This window comes from Staurois parvus, unplaced genomic scaffold, assembly GCF_062004578.1.
Source record: "Staurois parvus isolate SC_StPar_1 unplaced genomic scaffold, SC_StPar_1.0 ptg000270l, whole genome shotgun sequence".
NCBI lineage: Eukaryota > Metazoa > Chordata > Amphibia > Anura > Ranidae > Staurois > Staurois parvus.
In genome coordinates, this window is record NW_028318066.1 from 3,662,068 (window position 1) to 3,681,059 (window position 18,992).

The following is an 18,992-nucleotide window of genomic DNA, read 5'->3' on the forward strand; positions in this document are numbered from 1 at the left end:
TTGAACATGTCATTTTTTTTACACAAGTTTTCACAAAACGTGGAAAGAAAATTAAATTTTTTTTTTTTTTTTTACACAAAGTTGTCCAGTTATAAGATATTTCTAACACAAAACATGGGCATACCAAAAAATTACACCCCAAAATACATTCTGCTGCTATCTTCTGGGAGTGCTGTGCTGCTTGTACTCGCCACTACACTACTGGTGAATGCCTGCTCCTCCTCAGATCTCCTGAACCTCTTTGTTTGGACTCTCTCCTCTTCAGAATCCATTGCTGACCCACTGCTTTCGAATGGCTCATACTCGGAATCTGAGTCTTACAGAGAGAGTTCCCCGATACTCCCATCCGTCATACTCAGTATCTTGGAAAGCCTCATCGCTGGTGTATAATTTTTTAGACATGTTTATGCTACACTGCTTATATTTTTTATGTTGATTTTTATGTTCACTGGTATAGATGTGTATCACTGGTACAGATGTGGATTTCACACTGATACTCTGTGACAGATATTGAACAATGGTACAGGTGTGGATTTTACTGTGACAGATGTTTACTGATTTTACACTGTGACAGATGTTATTCACTGGTACTGATGTGGATTTTACACTAGTACTGAGTGACAGATACTGAGCACTGGTAAACTGACAGATGTGGATTTGACACTGGTAGGGCATGACAGATGTGGATCACTGGTACAAATGTGAATTTTACGCTGGTACGCCGTGACAGATATTGATCACTGGCACAGATGTGGATTTTACACTGATGCTCTGTGACAGATATTGAACAATGGTACAGGTGTGGATTTTACTCTGGTACACTGTGACGGATGTTATTCACTGGTACTGATGTGGATTTTACACTAGTACTGAGTGACAGATACTGAGCACTGGTAAACTGACAGATGCGGATTTGACACTGGTAGGGCGTGGCAGATGTGGATAACTGGCACAGATGTGGCCTTTACGCTGGTATGCCGTGACAAATGTGGATCACTGGTACAGATGTAGAGTTTAAACTGGTACACCATAACATATGTGGATCACTTGTACAGATGTTGATCACTGGCATTGTGTGACAGATGTTGATCACTGGCACTGTGTGACAGATGTGGATCAATGGTGCACTGACAGCTGTATGGGGACACTATGGGGTGATGTCTGTGTTTTACACAGATCGGCTCTGCTTCTCCTCACTAGCGGGCTCTGGTGAGGAGACGCAGAGCTGGTCAACAGACTGGTGTCTTTGTGGACATCACATGATGTCATCATGTGATCAGAATGTCCAATCAGAGAGCCCTTTGCACTGTCCAGTGGACACAGGCACACCGAGAGCACGCAGTTGTGTGGTCACGTTCTGAGGGACGTTCAGGAACATCCACTCAGAAAGGTCAAGATCCCAACTGGCCGTTTATGTGCAGTGGCCAGGTTGGAAGCAGTTAAAGAATTTTGATGCACGTGAACACAATACTACTAATAATACCCACATTTGTGGTAAAATAGAAAATATGGCATTGCACTGAGTAAATAGATACCAAACATGTCACACTTTAAATACTGTAGTTTGGCACCATTCCATAAGTGTGCACAAATTTAAAAATCTCCATAGGCGACGCTTTATAAGCCTTTACAGGTTACCAGTTTAGAGTTACAGAAGAGGTGAGGTGCTATAATTATTGCTGTTACTCTGATGATTGTGGCGATACCTCACATGTGTGGTGCAATCGCTGTTTATGTATGTGTATGAGACCAATGTGTGCGTTCGTCTTTGCACATGAGCAAGGGGGGATGGGGGTACTTTAAATATTTTTTATTATTATTTGTGCACTGTGACAGATGTTTGTGGGACACTGTGACAGATGTTGACATGTGGGCTGTGGACAGGAACAAATGGTGCACTGGTGTGGGATGCCTGCAGATCTGTGTAACTGATTAATAAAATCATCAGCTACATAGATCAACTGTCACAGTCTGCAGCATCCCCCCTCCCCTCACTGAGCTTTCACAGAGCTTCAGTGAGGAAAAAAACTGCAGATACTCGTCTCTGTTGAGATTCTGAGATGGCTGTAATTGGACACAGCCATCACGTGATCAGGAGGGCCAATCAGAGAGCCCATATCCCAGTTCGATATGGACTGTGTCCGAGGGACACAGCCATCACAGAATCATGCTGCAGTGCGGCCTCAGGACTGCGCACAGGCACGTGTTCTGAGGGACATACAGGAACGTCCAATCAGAACAGGGAAGCTCCCACCTGGCCGTTTATGTACATTGGTCAGGTGGGAGGTGGTTAAGGCCTTAAGAAATTAGATCAGCTGTCAGTACATCAGGACTGATCAATTTTCAAATAGCTATAGCATAGTCTGTAGACGCTATAGCTTTCAAATAAACCAATTAATATACATTTATTAGGATTTTTTTGATACCAAAGACATGTCGCAGATTAAATTTTGGCCTAAATTTATGAAGATTTTTTTTTTATTGGATGTTTTATAACAGAAACAAGAAAATATTGCTTTTTTTTTCAAAATGTTTTTTTTTTCATTTATATAACAAATATTGAAAAACCCAATGGTGATTAAATACCAACAAAACAAAGCTCTATTTGTGTGAAAAAAAAATACAAATTTAATCTGGATAGTGTCGCTGAACTACAGAGTTGCTGAGAGAAGGAGTTTCAGGAGGTGGAGTCAGTACGGGAATCACTCCGCGCAGGTAGCAAGGTATCATGGGATATGCAATTCTTAGAAATTGAAAGTAAACAGCAGAGGAGAAGCTGCAGAGCATGCAGGGTATCCAGGAAATTGTGGAAAGAGATGACCAGCAGACAATCAGAAATTACAACAATAAATTGAGATTTTTCAAGTAAGCTTTTATTGAATTGTAAAATATAACTATTGTTTTCATTGCTATTATAATGTTGATGTTAACAAAAAATTTTATTGTATGACCCTAGATCTCCTAAAAAAAAGTCCTCGTTTTCCAAAAAAAAAAGAAACTGCACACATCTACTTCATAAAAAAATGTGCATTTGCTTTTTGTTTTGTTTTTTTTTGCAAATGAGCCTGCTAAGCATTGTCATCAGTGGATGGCAGGTGCAGTGCCAGGCTCCTGCAGGCCCTTCCTTACTTAAGCTTTCTGTCTGAACGAAGGTACTGACTTTCAGTTAGAAAGCTGGAGAAAGTGTCAATGGACTATGAGTTCAGTTTACTGCATTTGTGTTTCATTGAGAACTAACAAGTCTGTCTGCTGCAGACAGACCCACTCAAACATTGTTCAAAAATCCTCAGTCAGCTATGAGGCCTTCATCTGAGAAACTTATAAAAGTTAAAAAAAATATATAAATATATATATATATATATATATATATATATATATATATATATATACTGTATATATTTAAAAAAAAATGGTATGCTGTGTGAATGGAAACACAAGCATATAGTGGAGTTTTCTCAAATTTGACTGTAAAGTTGAAATACACTTTAATGGTCCTTTCACACTGATCAATTTTTGATCAGCTGTTCAGTTAAAAAAAAAAAACAGAACAAATGCATGAAAAATGCATCCCAGATGGTGGCCACCCTATTCCTGGATTTGTTCCAGTGGAGGGGTGAGACCCCACTGTGTAACATACACTGACTGTGCTCTCTGTAATTTGCCATAATGATATAAGAGTTTTCACTTGTGGAAAGGTTTTGAATTACTACAGTATATCAGATATAATATCCTCCCTATAGGGATCAGGTTTTATACTGTTTACCACAAAGGAGGATGCGTTGTGGGCTATGTGGGGGGTCCAAGAGGTCTGCTTTAGCTATTACTGCCTTATCTCCTCACATCACGCACCGCACTGTTCTCCCTTGAGTAGTGCAGGCTTATACCCCTGATGGTTGCTTTATTGAAATTATAGGAGATATTAGTTTGATTGGAATTTTGATAGAGCTGTGGGATTGTGGTGATGTTCTTCTATTTATATTAGTGAAACTTCCGTGCTACCTACTGTGTGTTCTACAAAATAATAATTACCTATACCTATAAAACTCATCAAAATCACAAAAAAAAAACCCTAAAATGAAACAAAATATATCAAACAATTAGTAAACACATATCTAGGGTGCTGCTAACATCAAAATGCGTTCCTGCACATAACAGATAAATAATTAGTAATAAACATGTGGAGCTCCCTATATACAACTTTTTAAAACTCCATATATCAACTGTGTGTGCATAAGTCATAAATAAAGTTCATATAGTAAACATCTACCTTAATATCCCATAACGTTAAGGGATTAAATATACCTGAAAAGAGGGTACAATTACTATGTGAACTTAAGAAAGAGAAACCCTTGTTTGTTTTTCTTCAGGAAACACATTTTGTGACCCATTCAATACCCAAACTGACAAATAATTATTTTCCATGGGTTTATCATGCTACCAACCTTTCCTCAAAAACAAGAGGTGTCTCCATTTTGGTGGGGGGAGATTTTTAACTTATTCCACAGCTAGCAGACCCAGAAGGCAGGTTTCTTTTTCTTAAAGGGAAATATAAAGATATCCCGATAACATTAGCAAATGTATATTTTTCTAACACTGCTCATATTTCTGTTTGGTGTAAGGTAATGGACAAACTTACATGGTTTGCCTCTAAGCACTAGATCCTGGGAAGTGGTTTTAATATCCCTATAGATCTGCTCCAGGATACTTCCAAGGGCAAATCAACCATTGCATTCAAAATTCTTTAAAAAATTTAGTTTTTATTGGGATCTTTGACCTTGGTAGACCTTGTAAATCCAACTGGGCGAGATTTCACTTACTTTTCCACTGCACATAATAAATACTATCCCATATTTTTATATCTCAAAGAGATTTGCCATCATTGGTGGAGGCTAACAGAAATCCAGACTCCTGATCACACCCCAACATCTGTCTTATTGCAACTGCCAATCATCTCTACCAAATCATGCAACTGGTGATTAAATTCGTTGTTACTAATGGGTTCCTTGAACATGATGCACATTTGGAAAACAATCAGTTCTTACTTCCATGAAAACTGGAAGATATCTCACCTCTAACGGTATGAGAGGCCCATAAATGTGTTGTGAGAGGGGAAGGGATTAACCTTTGCTCTCAAATCAATACGGCTTCAGAGAAAGCTAAATCAAAATAAACATTCATTAGCAGTTCAATCCACACGCAAGCTGTTAGAAGCACACAGGGAATTACAAACTCTATTAGACCATAAGGCTAAATGTATTTTATTTTTTAAAAAAGGGTTATTTTATTACAATGAAAATGAAAGCGGCAAGTTTCTTGCCAGAGCTTTGAAAGAGATCAGAGCCAGCAGCCATATTCCCATAAAGAATACTTCCGGCAATAAGATAACATATGCGCCAGATCAGACTGCGGTAGAATTTCATAATTATTATTCCAAACTATATCATTTCCCACCATCACATAAACCTCCCACTGTAGAAGGGATTAATTATACAGGAATATCTCATTCAGAGTGGCATGCCTACCTTGAGTGAAAAGGAGTCAAGGGACCTGGAAGAACCCATTACAACTGAGGAGTTATTATTGGCAATTAAAACATTGAAACCAGGCAGGAGCTCAGGCCCAGATGGCTTGTCAGCCCATTAATATAAAACATTTGCCCCATTAATTACAGATCTCCTGCTCCATACATTAAGCTCTCTTAAAGATCCACTTTTGATCCCTAATACTTTTTAATGGCTCATAGTTCTGTGCTTCTTAAACCAGGCAAGATTCCTGCTAACTGTGAAAGCTATAGACCTATTTCATTATTAAACCTGAATCTAAAACTTCTAGAGAACGTTTTGGCGAATAGATTACACAATTACCTATCACAACTTATTGGTCTGGAACAGGTGGGCTTCATGCCGGGTAGAGAGGCACAATGTTACCAAATCCTTAATGTGATATACTCCTTACGCAGAGGTTCAGTCAAGGGTCTGCTCCTTTCTACAGACTCAGAGAAGGCCTTCAACAGGGTAGCCTGGGGCTTCCTGCTTACACTATGCACTCATATTGGTCTGCGACCACACATGCTTACTTGGATCTCATCTCTCTACCAATATCCTACAGCCCAGTGGTGTAACTTTAGGGGTCGCAAGAGACCCATTTGCGACCCAGCCCCATGCTGCAGGGGCTTGTGAGGCTCCCCTATCAGACTTGTCTACATCTGCATAAGATGGGTGGCGGGGCAGCATGTAGAAGAAGCGATCCTCTCAGTGTTTCTCTTGGCCTCTGCAGCAGCTGCAGTCCTTCAGAAGCCAGGAGAAAAAAATTGGAGAAGACCAGATCTTCTAAGTGCAGCCCCAGTGCTCCTCTTATCCAGCCTGGTGCTCGCTGTTTCTGACAGGCATGAGCCAAGATGCAATGTGATGTTGACAAGGGACAAGCAGACAGCTCTTACTGCCAGCTCCATCTCCCAGCTCCGCCCCCTTACTCCGACTCCCGCTTCTTGCCTCGAGGCTGCTCCTGCTGCTGGGTAAGTTAGGAGAAATGCTCCCTGCCCCCAGGCCCCTGCCACATCGTATCCTGCACATGCCACAGCAGAGCATTCCTGAATCAAATAGTCATTATAGTGTGTCCAGGTGTCCTACCCTTATACTGCCCCCCTACTGTCACATTGCCCTTCTCATACTGCCCCCTCCTGTCACACTGCTCCCTCTCATACTGCCCCCCTCCTGTCACACTTCCCCCTACCTATCACAGTGTATAAACATGCATTAGAGAACCTTCCCCTTTAAGAACACCACTATGTGCCAACTTTTCAAATAGATTTTGCATATGTGTAATTAGCATTAATATTATAACTTGAACATATTCCATTTGGGCACTAATTGTATTCAACAATGTTGCAGTTATTGGTTTAAAACGAGTGCCACAGCTGCAGTATGATTGAGCAATTGATTGGTAACAGAAGGGTATAAATACCATCTTCAAAATGGCAGATTTTGCACTTCCTGAAGACGATCTATTGGTTGAAACGCGTTGAGGGCTTATGACGCAACTTCCGCTGACGTTACTTCTGCCGGTTGGAACGCGGCGGCCATTTTAACTTCCATTCATATTAACAAGGTTGAATACAACTAGTGCCAGGAAAGGCACTTTTTTTGAGTGACATTTTTATTGTTTGACCCCATTATTAAAGCTTTTACGGTTTTACACTATGGGATGTCTGGTTTTGTTTTAATTTATGCTGAAAATATTAATTACTGCCTGTGGAGGAGAGGAGCTTTCTATTATTGATGCAGCCCTAGTGGAGGGTTACCAGTTACCACCAGCAACAACGGTTAAGAGTGTGAAGGAATATCGGCCAACAATACCATATTGCATACTGGGATAGTCCCAAAAGCGCATTTGACTAACCTAGAGATAGGTGGTAATGGGATGACGGGGAGTTTACATCCATATGGGGCACCAGTGTGAGCACAGTGAAGCACTTGTCACCTCAGTACGGAGGTTCACCGTTAAGAATACAGCACCATTGCACTTAAAATTCACATGTTGGGGCTGAATACCAATATTTTATTTGTTTTTGTCTATCGTTATCACTTTAATTTGTACACTGTTACTTAGTTGATTGTATGACCTAAGCATGGTCTATTTGATATATTTAAGATTTTGTGTATAAGAGTTCACAATTAGGACTGCTGCTGTATAGGTATTATATATTTTTTATATTTTTTTTTATATTTTTTTTTTTCTAAGCGCAACAGCACCCCCTTTTTCTTTACATTTTTGCCCAGTCTCTTTCTTATTGTTGAATCATGAACACTGACCTCAACTGAAGCAAGTAAGGCCTGCAGTTGTGTAAATGTTGCTCTGGGTTATTTTGGCCTCCTGGATGAGCTGTCGTTGTGCTCTTGGAGTAGTTCTGGTAGGCCAGCCACTCCTGGGAAGGTTCACCACTGTTCCAGGTTTTCTCTATTTTCAGGTAATGGCTCTCACCATGGTTCGCTGGAATCCCAAAGCCTTACAAATGGCTTTGTAACCCTTTCTAGACTGACACAAGTCAATAACTTTGTTTCTCATCTGTTCTTGAATTTCTTTAGATTGCGGCATTATGTGCTGCTTTTTGATCTTCCAGCGTGCTTCAGTTTGTCAGACAGCTTCTTTTTAAGTAATTTTTTGATTCAGCAGGTCTGGCAGTAATCAGGCCTGGGTGTGTCAAGTGAAATTTAGCTCTGCTTTCCAAAAATGTGTTAATTATAGTTCATTCATGATTTAGCCAGAGGGGGGAATTACCTTTTCCACACTGGGCGAGGAAGGTCAAGACAGCTTTATTCCTTTGATAAATTAAATCAGCATTTAAAAAATGCATTTTGTATTTGCTCGGGTTAACTTTATGTAATATTAAAATTAGTTTGATGACCTGAATCATTTAAGTATGACAAAAACGCACTACAAAAATATGGAAGGGGGCAAATACTTTTTCACAGCACTGTATATTCGTCAACCAGTAGATAGCAGTGTTTATATGTTTGTAGCTGCATCTATGTCTTATTCCTGAATAAAATTCCTGTTTCCTATTTGCAGAGACGTAGCAGATAAACACATGTGGACTGCACACTTTCTGTTCTGTAGTGCTATTTACAGAATCTCTAACAGTTGTTTTTACAGTGTATTCTATAGATTACCTTTTTTAGCAACTGTTCCATATTTTCTTGTATGCCGTCTGTCGGTATGTCATCTTCCTGTAAGAACAAAGAAGGTGAAAAACTAAGGTAAATATGAAATATAAAAATAAAATAATTCATATTTAGCAAACAATATTCATTATGTTTACACTGAACATTATAAACAATTTTTAAAATAAATTGAGAAACTTTCTTGAAGCCCCCTAAGCTTCCTTTGGTTCCAGTCTGGGAGAGCTAAATACATAAAAACTAACTGTGGCTTTAACAAGTATTTAGCAGAATTCTGCAGTCATTTAGATGCTCTTAGAGATGGATAGACTGAGCTCTGCAGATGTTTTCTAAATATTTAGTAAATGCTTCTCCTGATTGAGTCTAAATACTTAATGGCATTTGTAACTTACCAGTAAAATGTGTTTTCTTAAGTACAACAAAGGACACAGGCTTTTTTAAATCCTTACAACTTGGCTATATGCGGTACAGCTACCATACAGTATATAAAAAACCTGCTGGGACATCCACATATAACCCTCTCCACCACTCCAACCTACCATCAGTTTTGTAGTAATCAAAAGGGAGATAATAAAAACAGAGGAGAGGGTCTTGTGTCCTTACTATATTCCAGGTAAAAGATTTTACTTGTAAATCAAAAATCCCAGTTACAGATCTTAACTCAGGCTTTTTTAAATAATTTCAACTGGGATATCAAAAAGCATTCAAACTGAGGGGCGGGTGACATAGCAACAAACCCAACAGGCCCACATAACAATCATGTGGTTCATGAAGGTTCCAAAACTTCAAAAAGCAGTCTATAGCACCTAATGTTCAAAACTGGAATCAGAAGAAGCCTGAATATCCACCAAGGAGAACTTAACAAACATGTGAACTGAGCTTTGATAATAATCTGTCTAATCCACCTAGCAATGATGGAGTGAGATGCAGGGAGACCTCTGCATGAGCCTTCAGAAAACATGAGAAGGAGCAAGAGAAATTAGATTATGTACATGGAAGACTTTACAGCTTTCCTACACAATATCAGAGGTTTTAAGGTCTACTTGGATGCCATGGCAGCACCTTGTCTGTATTAATATAATATAAAAGTGAATGTGCTGCGCTACTCCTTGCAGATATAAAACAACAAGTGTTTTTTTTAATTTTTATTTATCTTTATTTTTGTTAAGTTGTTTTATATTAGCAAGGAGTAGCGCAGCACATTTACTTTATCTCATATTTGTCTTGTTGTGGGAATACGATTGGTGTTTGCTGCCACTCCGGGTGTTACTTTTAGGGATTGGCAGCACACAAGGTCTCTCTTGCATTAACCTTGTCTGTACAGATACTTACATGAACACGCTCATGCAACCTGTGTAAATCCAGGATTTTTCTTTCCCCCTGTTTTCCTCCCCGGGTGCACTCCCTGTCTCTATACCCCCTCTCCTCCACATTCTTCATTTTCCCATTCCTCCCCCCCCCCTTCCCTCTTCTTTCCTCCCCTATCCTAACCTCAGGTGTCAAGCTGCGAGTGCTCTTTTACTGTGTAACAAGGCCTCTAATCACACCACCTCGCACATTGATGGAACCATCGGGTGCCGAGGCACTTGCCACATGTAATTGCTCTTTTTGACAAATATATCTTCACTTATGTCTCTCATGCCTAAACTGTTGTTTCTGACATGCTGAGTTATTTTCTCTGTTGATATAATTTCTCTTATTTGTGAATTGCCAAACTGTCATTCTCCTGATCACTTGCGTTTGGCAACGTTGTAAGTCTGCCTTCTTCGAGTGTGACATTGATCATTCTATGTACTTGTATTATGACTTAAGCCTATAAATAAAGTAAATTATAAAACAAGCACAAAGAGAGAATCTGATTTCCACAGGAAACACTAGGTAAACTTTCACAATACATTCAATGTCCAGACAGTTAGAAAATTTCCTTAGGATGCTTCGAAGCACGACATAAGGAAGGAAGGATAATATTCTGGTAAGGGTTGAAAGCAGAGACTAGTTTGGGGAAGAAGACCCTGGGCCTCAAGACAACTTTGTCCTTGTGCAACACCAAGAAGGGCACCATACAGGATACAGATGGAGGTTCCAAGAGGACACAGGGGACAGGACAGAAAGAGAGATGTGAACTGTGCCCTAAACTAGAGAGCGAGAGGCCAGATGTCTCTATAAAAAATGGTCAAGGCCAAGATTTGTTCATTGATGGCACTCCAGGCTTGATGTATTGTATGTCCAGGCCAGACTAGAGGAAGCACAGAATACAGAGCATTTTCTATGATGAAACTTCTCTGCCTTGCACCAAACAAAATAGGTCTTCAAGGTGCAATAGTAGACTTTGCAAGAGGTCAACTACTTAGCCTTAAAGCAAAACTACACTGCAACTCCAAAAAACACAAACCAACCCCACAAACCAAAAACACAATTCAATTCATTTTTAAAATTCAAACCAAACTCACCCATCCATCCATGTCTGCATTGTTTATTTTGCTAAGAGATCACTTTGAAAAACACCCACTAGCATTTCTGACTATGGCCATCTTGATTGAGGGCAGATGTTACAGGCTCCTGGAATCCATCTACCCTTAGCTCAGGCATGAAAGCAGGAGGGTGTGCATAGCTGAGAAAACCCCTCCTATCCTCCTGCAAACTCCTGGGATGTATGACATCATTTGTCTAGGCATGGAAACCAGGAAGCACCAGAAGAAATGTAAAAAAAAAGCTTAATAAAAAGTAAATCCGCTATACTTTTCCTATCTATTTACTAATTCTAGCAGCGTACGGATTAAAAATAGTCAACTTTGATTGAAAGAGTGAAGTTCCGCTTTAAAGAGGTTAGGGATGACAGAATCCGAAAAGCCCCCGTCCCTCAGGAATGTGACTACAACAGCAATCCCATTACAGCCAATGACTGAGAAGCAGGATGAAACACTGGCTTCTAGAACAGAAGATCCAGAAGGCTGATGGAGCATCTGTCAGATGTCTGAGCATGTCCGAGTGCCATCTGAGTGCCAGGTCCTCCTGGGTCAATTCAATGCGATGAGAATCACAGGAATGTTCTCCATCTTGATCCTGAACCTGATAGCAAACTTGTCCAGTTTGTTGTTGAATACTAGGAGGATTTTGTTGGGTGTTCTCATAGGAAAGACTTGTGTTGAATGGACAACTAAAACATTCTGAGCTCAATGATATTGAAGGGAAAGTGTAGCTTCTTCCGCAACTGCATCCCCCACACCAAGAGAGCTTCCAATACTGTATCTAACAGTCTGGCATCTGCCAAGAGAATTTTTCATAACTGAAGAGGAAAGGGCTTCCCTAGCTCTAATGCTGGGTTGGAATTACACCTTGCCAAGGATATCCTGGCCCTGGGGGTCAGACACATGGAGAGGTCTAAGGACTGAGTCTGCTTGTCCCATGCTGCCATAACATTGAGTTGCAATGGTCTGGAATGAAATTGGGCAAAGGTATCTTCCAAAGCATTCCCACAATAGCAGAAGGCTATAGTTAAAATGTTCATAAGGATGGAGCCAGAGTCACAGGCCATACATTTGGTGCAGACCGCAGTGGCCTGGCACACTGCCATGTGGACAACCACAGGCTGCATGGCAGAATCCACCAGAGAGAAGAAAGCTTTAAAGAGCGCTTCTAACCTCTTATTGGGTTTTTGAACCTGTGTTTATCCTCCAGAGGGGCCATAAGGTTTTGTTAAGGCATCTACCACACAAAGTGTCAAGTTGTGAAAGTTTTTCTCAGGATACTTTGAGCAAAATATGTTGGTGTTAATCCTGTCGATAGATGCCGAAAAAGCTTTCTAAAGGGTACTTACTGTACATCCCTCCAATGAGCTAAAGTCTTAGCTAATGAGCCAGTTGGTTGAACAGTTCTGGCATAACATTACCATGCTAGCACCCCCAGTATTACAAGTTCCCATTGCTGGACATTGGTGCCAAAAAGTTAACCCTTGCCATCCTGGACACTCTGCACTCCACAGAGGAACAGCAGCGATAAATTCCCAAGGGGAAAAACACAATGAGGGGCACCCTGGGATGAATGTTTCCACCCTGTACTCACCAATTAGTTACAGGAATAAGAAAGATTTACCCCTTCCTGGCTTCACCACAATAGGCATACCAAGTCAGTGGTCTTCAGAGTTTGGGCTTTGCACCAGGCAGTCCATGGCTATGGACCTGTAGGGCATCTTGCGACTAACTCCATACTTTGTGCCATAAGGATCATCCACAGCAAGGTCCAGAACTAGACACATTACAAGCCAGCCCTGCATCTTCCTTGTGTCAGAGGCCAGGTATGGTCCCCCAGGGCTCTGTAGAGGAGTCAACCAATTTGTACTGTAAACTGCATAAAAAGCAGCAGTGACTATAGTGCAGCTGTGTTGTTAAAAAAGAATCACCATGAAAAAGGATCCAAAGAAAGAAACCTTCTTATAAGAAGGTAAGCTTCACTCAGTAGAAAGAAGAGGTCCATCACCTATGGACTTTAGCAAAATACTGAGGGTACCTGGGAGTGGGAGGGGTTTTATGAGGGATGTCACAGCTGCTTTTTTCTTTTTACCAATTTGCCGATTTTCAATCAAAAGTTAAGGTTAAAAAAATTCTTGTCTGTACACAGTCTAATGGTGACACCAAACCCAATTTTGAAATTGTGCGACTTACAGTGAAGTCGCACGATTTCAAAGTTAGATGACATGCCAATTTCAGGTGCGATTTACAAGACATCTGACACAGATGTCTATGCAAATCGCACCAAAAGTAGAGCATGTACTACTTTAGAAATCGGTGCGGCTCCGACCAAGTCAGAACTGCACCCATATGACTGCTGTAATTGCGGACTATAGGGTGCGACTTGGCACACGATTTGCACGTCACATGGCATGCAACTTGCATGCCAATTCACATCCAGTGTGACCGGGGACTTAATGTTGTTAACGTGTTGTAACATATGTTGTATGATTTTCACAGAGTTTAATTTAGATTACCAGATCTATCAACTGTTCCACATCTGCCTGTAAGTCATCCATTTGTAAAAACCAAGCAGGTGAAAAGCTAAAGTATGCAAAATTCACATGAAATGCTTTACATTTAGCTGGCTAACAAATCAGCAATTTTATTTTTTAACCTCAAACATAAAACAAAGAAAGAAAATATGATCAAAGATGTACATTCTTTTTAAAAAGGACATTTTCATGATGCCCCCTAAGCTCCCTTTCATTCCAGTCTGTGATCACTAGATACAGAAATGTTAGCCATAGCTTTATCAAATATTTAGCAGAATTCCGCGGTCAATAAGATGCTATTGAAAACAGTTGGACTGAGCAGTTGCTTTCTAAATACTTAGTATATGCTCCCTAATGGTGGTTACTTGCTAAAGGCAATGATCTTCTTAACTTAAGGTTAACAAAATTCCTCTCTGTACAGAGCCTTAGCATTTGTTAATAGGAATTTTAACGTGTGTTTTATGATTTTTGCACTGTATATTTTACCGTAATCAGCAGCTGTCCCATATCTGCCTCTAAGTCATCTTCCTGTAAGAACAAAACAGGTGAAAAACTAAATACACATGCAATGCTTCAAATTTAGCTGACTAAAATAAGCATTTTTTTCCATAATATTTTTTATTGAACATGTTCAATTACAATTCTGCAGAGATGTTAAAGTATTACTAAACCCACAACAGTAAAATCAGTCTGTATATGCAGTAAAGCATGCTTGTTATACTTACTGTGGAATCTAAGGGGTTAATTCTCCACATTGTGTAAAAAGGCTGTTTGATGCTTTCTTTTCTGCCCCTGCTCTTGTTGAAATGACCACTTGATCAGTTTGGTGTGTATTGCTAGAGAGGATTTTTTTTTTTCTTGGGAGGGTGCAAGTGATCAGTGTAGCAATCATGCACCCAGAGATGGATGTGAACCTCCATTTTGGCAAAGGCCTCCATCTTCTATCTTTTTCTACTCCCAAATCAGTTTTCCTCATCCCCCCTCCCTCTCTGTTGAGTGACATGTGGTCTGTTTGATGCAGAGTTCAAAAGGCAACAGGCCCCAGTGGGAGAGCTCCATGGCTATAAGCACGCAGCCGTGCTGGTGCCTAGATGCCTGTTAGCTTCGCAATCTGGGATATCATAAAACCATAAACCAAGTCCTTCGATGAGTTCACAGACATTCCAGGTAGTCGTAAAAACAGACTTACATTTAAAGACTCACTTTTCCATATAATTTTATATCTTCAAATAGGACATAATTACATAAACATGGAGCACATATTCAGATGGCTCACTTTAAGACAAGTCGCCTGGTATATTACACCCCATAGCTGACATATACAGGAGAGCAGAAAATGATATCTCCTTAACCATCCAAGCAGGTATCTCATATTTCATATGTAGACGTTCAGCAGAAGATTCTACATATTAATCTACTCGTGGATAGAATGTTATATGTATCCAGGGTAGGTTATGAACCATAATATAAGCTACGAGGGATTTTTGGTCGTAGCTTGGGTCTCCGCCTGCCACACCGCCCAAATGTGGCAATTGGTTCTCTGTTTCAGGGAGACACCCTGCTGAGTTCCTAGATAAAGGCTGTGTGCTTGAAGTTAAGTTAAGCTGAGTTGAGCTAAGTTGAAGATTCTCCCTTGTAACATTGGAAGCAACTCTGGGAGATGGCCCTTTTGCTCTGAAAACTGATCTACTTAATTCAGGCTGACGGCGAGTACTTTATCTATCTAAATTCCTTTCTGTTATCTCTTTGCTGTGCTATTGTTCTCTGTATATTTATATATATTGGCAACATCTCTTTCTGTAAATATTTTTATTGCACCCTTTTGACCTTTTAGTAATAAATCTTACTTTCTGAAAGTGTTGAACTGTTTCTAAAGCTCTTTAATGCAAACTAAGCACCCCTGCCTCTGAAGAGTGCTATTGTGTGTGTGTTTTAAACTTCGGTATATCCCTGCCTGCGGTGACAGTGGTATACCGACGATTATTCAAACATCATAGTGTTATTGCTGATATTGCCGAGTTTCCTCTTTCTCTGTACAAAAAGGAGGTGGTGGCAGTGTGAAGGGTTAATTGCGTAATTAACCTAACCCAATAACAATCGCTCCCTAGCTGCCGGCACACAGGTTGTGGTCCATTAGCTGGAAAATCTTTGTGCAGGGTACAGCTGGGCATGGCATTGTTACGTACATGACAGCGCGGTTTTAGACTGGCTAGTCCTTCGGTCACGAGTTTGGTGAGAAGGGCTGGGGTCTGACACCGCGATCGTCACATATTGGCTGGCAGCGTACGTGCGATAGTTTGCATTAGAGCTGCAGTGCATTGTTAGGAATTAGCTCTGCACTGAAGGATTGTAACCTTTGTGTAAACAGTCCTTAGAAAGTAGCAGTGCATATTTTTTATATATATATATATATAGAGAGAGAGAGAGAGAGAGAGAGAGACATAGCAACAGCTCCTTCCTTTTTCTACTTTCTATTCTATCTTTGCTTGCAATTATGCCTGGTGACGCAGAATACAGGAAAGTGAGCAAAAGTGATTTGAGTACGGAATGTACCTCACGAGGAATTGACGTCGCTCACAAATCTCGTTAAGACTTGATTCGGGACCTACAGGAGCATGATAGCCAAGCAGACCAGAACTCGGGGGAACTTGACGATGAAGGGGTTCCCGCTACCTCCGATCCCGAATGGGCATACAGAGACTGACACTGGAGTACCACAGCATGTTATCTTCACACCACAGCCTGAGTGGGCCAGCACCGGAGTGCCTGTAACCAGCAGAGACTCTCCTCAGATGCAGGAAGCCATGGAACGCATCAAGGATCCTATGGCATACCTGTGGTTCCTTGAATGCCAGGCTGACAGAGAGGCTGTGGAACGCCAGGCAGCGGCGGACAGAGCGGAACGCCAAGCTGACCGAGAGGCGACACAGAAGGAAGCTGATCGTCGGCACGAACTGGAGATGATGAGTCTCCATCAGCAGCGACAGGCTCAGAACCTCGGGTCCCTAGAGCATAGGGATGCCTCTCTAGCTGTGGGCACAGCAGCCAAGTTTCCAAAGATGAAAAAAGATAGTGACATTGACATGTATTTACTGTCATTTGAAAAAACTTGCCGTCAGTACCATCTGCCCCAAGCACAATGGGCTCGGTACCTGACACCAGGGCTATGAGGCAAGGCCCTGGATGCGTTTGTCGAATTGCCAGAGGGGCAGGACGATGATTATGATGCTCTAAAAGAAGCCATCGCCGGAAGTACCAGATGACCCCGGAAGTGTACTGCAAGCAATTTAGGTCCTTGCAAAAGGGACCTGGGGACTCTTACACTATGTGGCGAGTCGCTTACCCACCACATTCCGGCAGTGGACTAAAGGACTGAAAGCTGACTCCTACGAGTCTTTGGAGGATCTCATGATGCGAGATCAGCTCCTACATATCTGCCCGGCAGACGTCAGACTTTTTGTCTTAGAAAGAGAACCAGCATCTGCTAAAGCTGCAGCCGATCTGGCAGATACCTATGTCCACACGTGGGTGTCTGATCCTTGCAAGGCTTCTCCAAATGGCTGGAAAGGAGGGAAATCACCCATAGCAACCCCTCCTACGCCGGTGAGTCAAGCTCCCCCTCACCCAACACCTGCAGCACTTGGGGACAAGCCATTCCTGGCTGACAACCACAGATGTTTCACCTGTGGGAAAACCGGACATCTCAGAACGCAGTGTCCTGAGCAGAAGAAGATGACATCACCGGGCCAACCGGCCCGCAACTCTTCCTTTGTGCTGTTGGTCAGTGGTAAACCTCAGGGAACCAGCACCAACCTACAGCCAGTCATAGTTGGCAAACGGACCGTAACTGGTTTCCGTGACACTGGAGCGGAAGTCATTTTAGTCAGACCAGAGGTAATAGAAGACAAGGACATCATCCCAGAGAAGTTCTTAACCCTCACCGGAGTGGGGGGAACCCAATCCTGCATACACCGTGCCTATGTGTTCATCGATTGGGGTGCAGGGAGGGGAATGAGGGAGGTGGGAGTCTCAGATGAAATCCCCACAGCTGTCCTATTGGGTGCTGATCTGGGCACCCTTATCTCCTACTACGCAACTGATAAGGACACCCCGGATGCCCCCCTGGAACTCTCTGGACATACCAAGGTACTGTGTGCAGATGTTGGGGTAATACAGTGGGGCAAAAAAGTATTTAGTCAGCCACCAATTGTGCAAGTTCTCCCACTTAAAAAGATAAGAGAGGCCTGTAATTGGCATCATAGGTAGACCTCAACTATGAGAGACAAAATGAGAAAAAAAATCCAGACAAATCACATTGGCTGATTTGGAAAGAATGTATTTGCAAATTATGATGGAAAATAAGTATTTGTTCAATATCAAAAGTTCATCTCAATACTTTGTTATATATCCTTTGTTGGCAATGACAGAGGTCAAACGTTTCCTGTAAGTCTTCACAAGGTTGGCACACACTGTTGCTGGTATGTTGGCCCATTCCTCCATGCAGATCTCCTCTAGAGCAGTGATGTTTTGGGGCTGTCGCTGGGCAACACGGACTTTCAACTCCCTCCAAAAGTTTTCTATGGGTTTGAGATCTGGAGACTGGCTAGGCCACTCCAGGACATTGAAATGCTTCTTACGAAGCCACTCCTTCGTTGCCCGGGGGGTATGTTTGGGATCATTGTCATGTTGGAAGACCCAGCCACATTTCATCTTCGATGCCCTTGCTGATGGAAGGAGGTTTGCACTCAAAATCTCACGATACATGGCCCCATTCATTCTGTCCTGTACATGGATCAGTCGTCCTGGTCCCTTTGCGGAGAAACAGCCCCAAAGCATGATGTTGCCACCCCCATGCTTCACAGTAGGTATGGTGTTCTTTGGATGCAACTCAGCATTTTCTCTCCTCCAAACATGACGAGTTGTGTTTCTACCAAACAGTTCTATTTTGGTTTCATCTGACCTTATGACATTCTCCCAATTCTCTTCTGGATCATCTAAATGCTCTCTAGCAATCTTCAGACGGGCCCGGACATGTACTGGCTTAAGCAGGGGGACACGTCTGGCACTGCAGGATTTGAGTCCCTGGCGGCGTAGTGTTACTGATGGTAGCCTTTGTTACGTTGGTCTCAGCTCTCTGCAGGTCATTCACTAGGTCCCCCCCGTGTGGTCCTAGGATTTTTCCTTACCGTTCTTGTGATCATTTTGACCCCACGGGGTGAGATCTTGCATGGAGCCTCAGATCGAGGGAGATTATCATTGGTCTTGTATGTCTTCCATTTTCTAATTATTGCTCCCACAGTTGATTTGTTCAC

General features: G+C 41.7%; 1 protein-coding gene across 1 annotated transcript in view; it reads right to left on the reverse strand.

Moving 5' to 3' along the window:
* Window positions 1-18,992, reverse strand: part of LOC149459194 (apolipoprotein L6-like) — a 72,045-nt gene that overhangs the window by 11,506 nt on the left and 41,547 nt on the right. The window contains exons 4-5 of the mRNA XM_089681558.1: window positions 14,167-14,208; window positions 8,670-8,726 (exon numbers count right to left, since the gene is read on the reverse strand). Of these exons, the coding sequence (XP_089537684.1) occupies window positions 8,670-8,726; window positions 14,167-14,208 (99 nt within the window). The remainder of the gene's footprint in view (window positions 1-8,669; window positions 8,727-14,166; window positions 14,209-18,992) is intronic.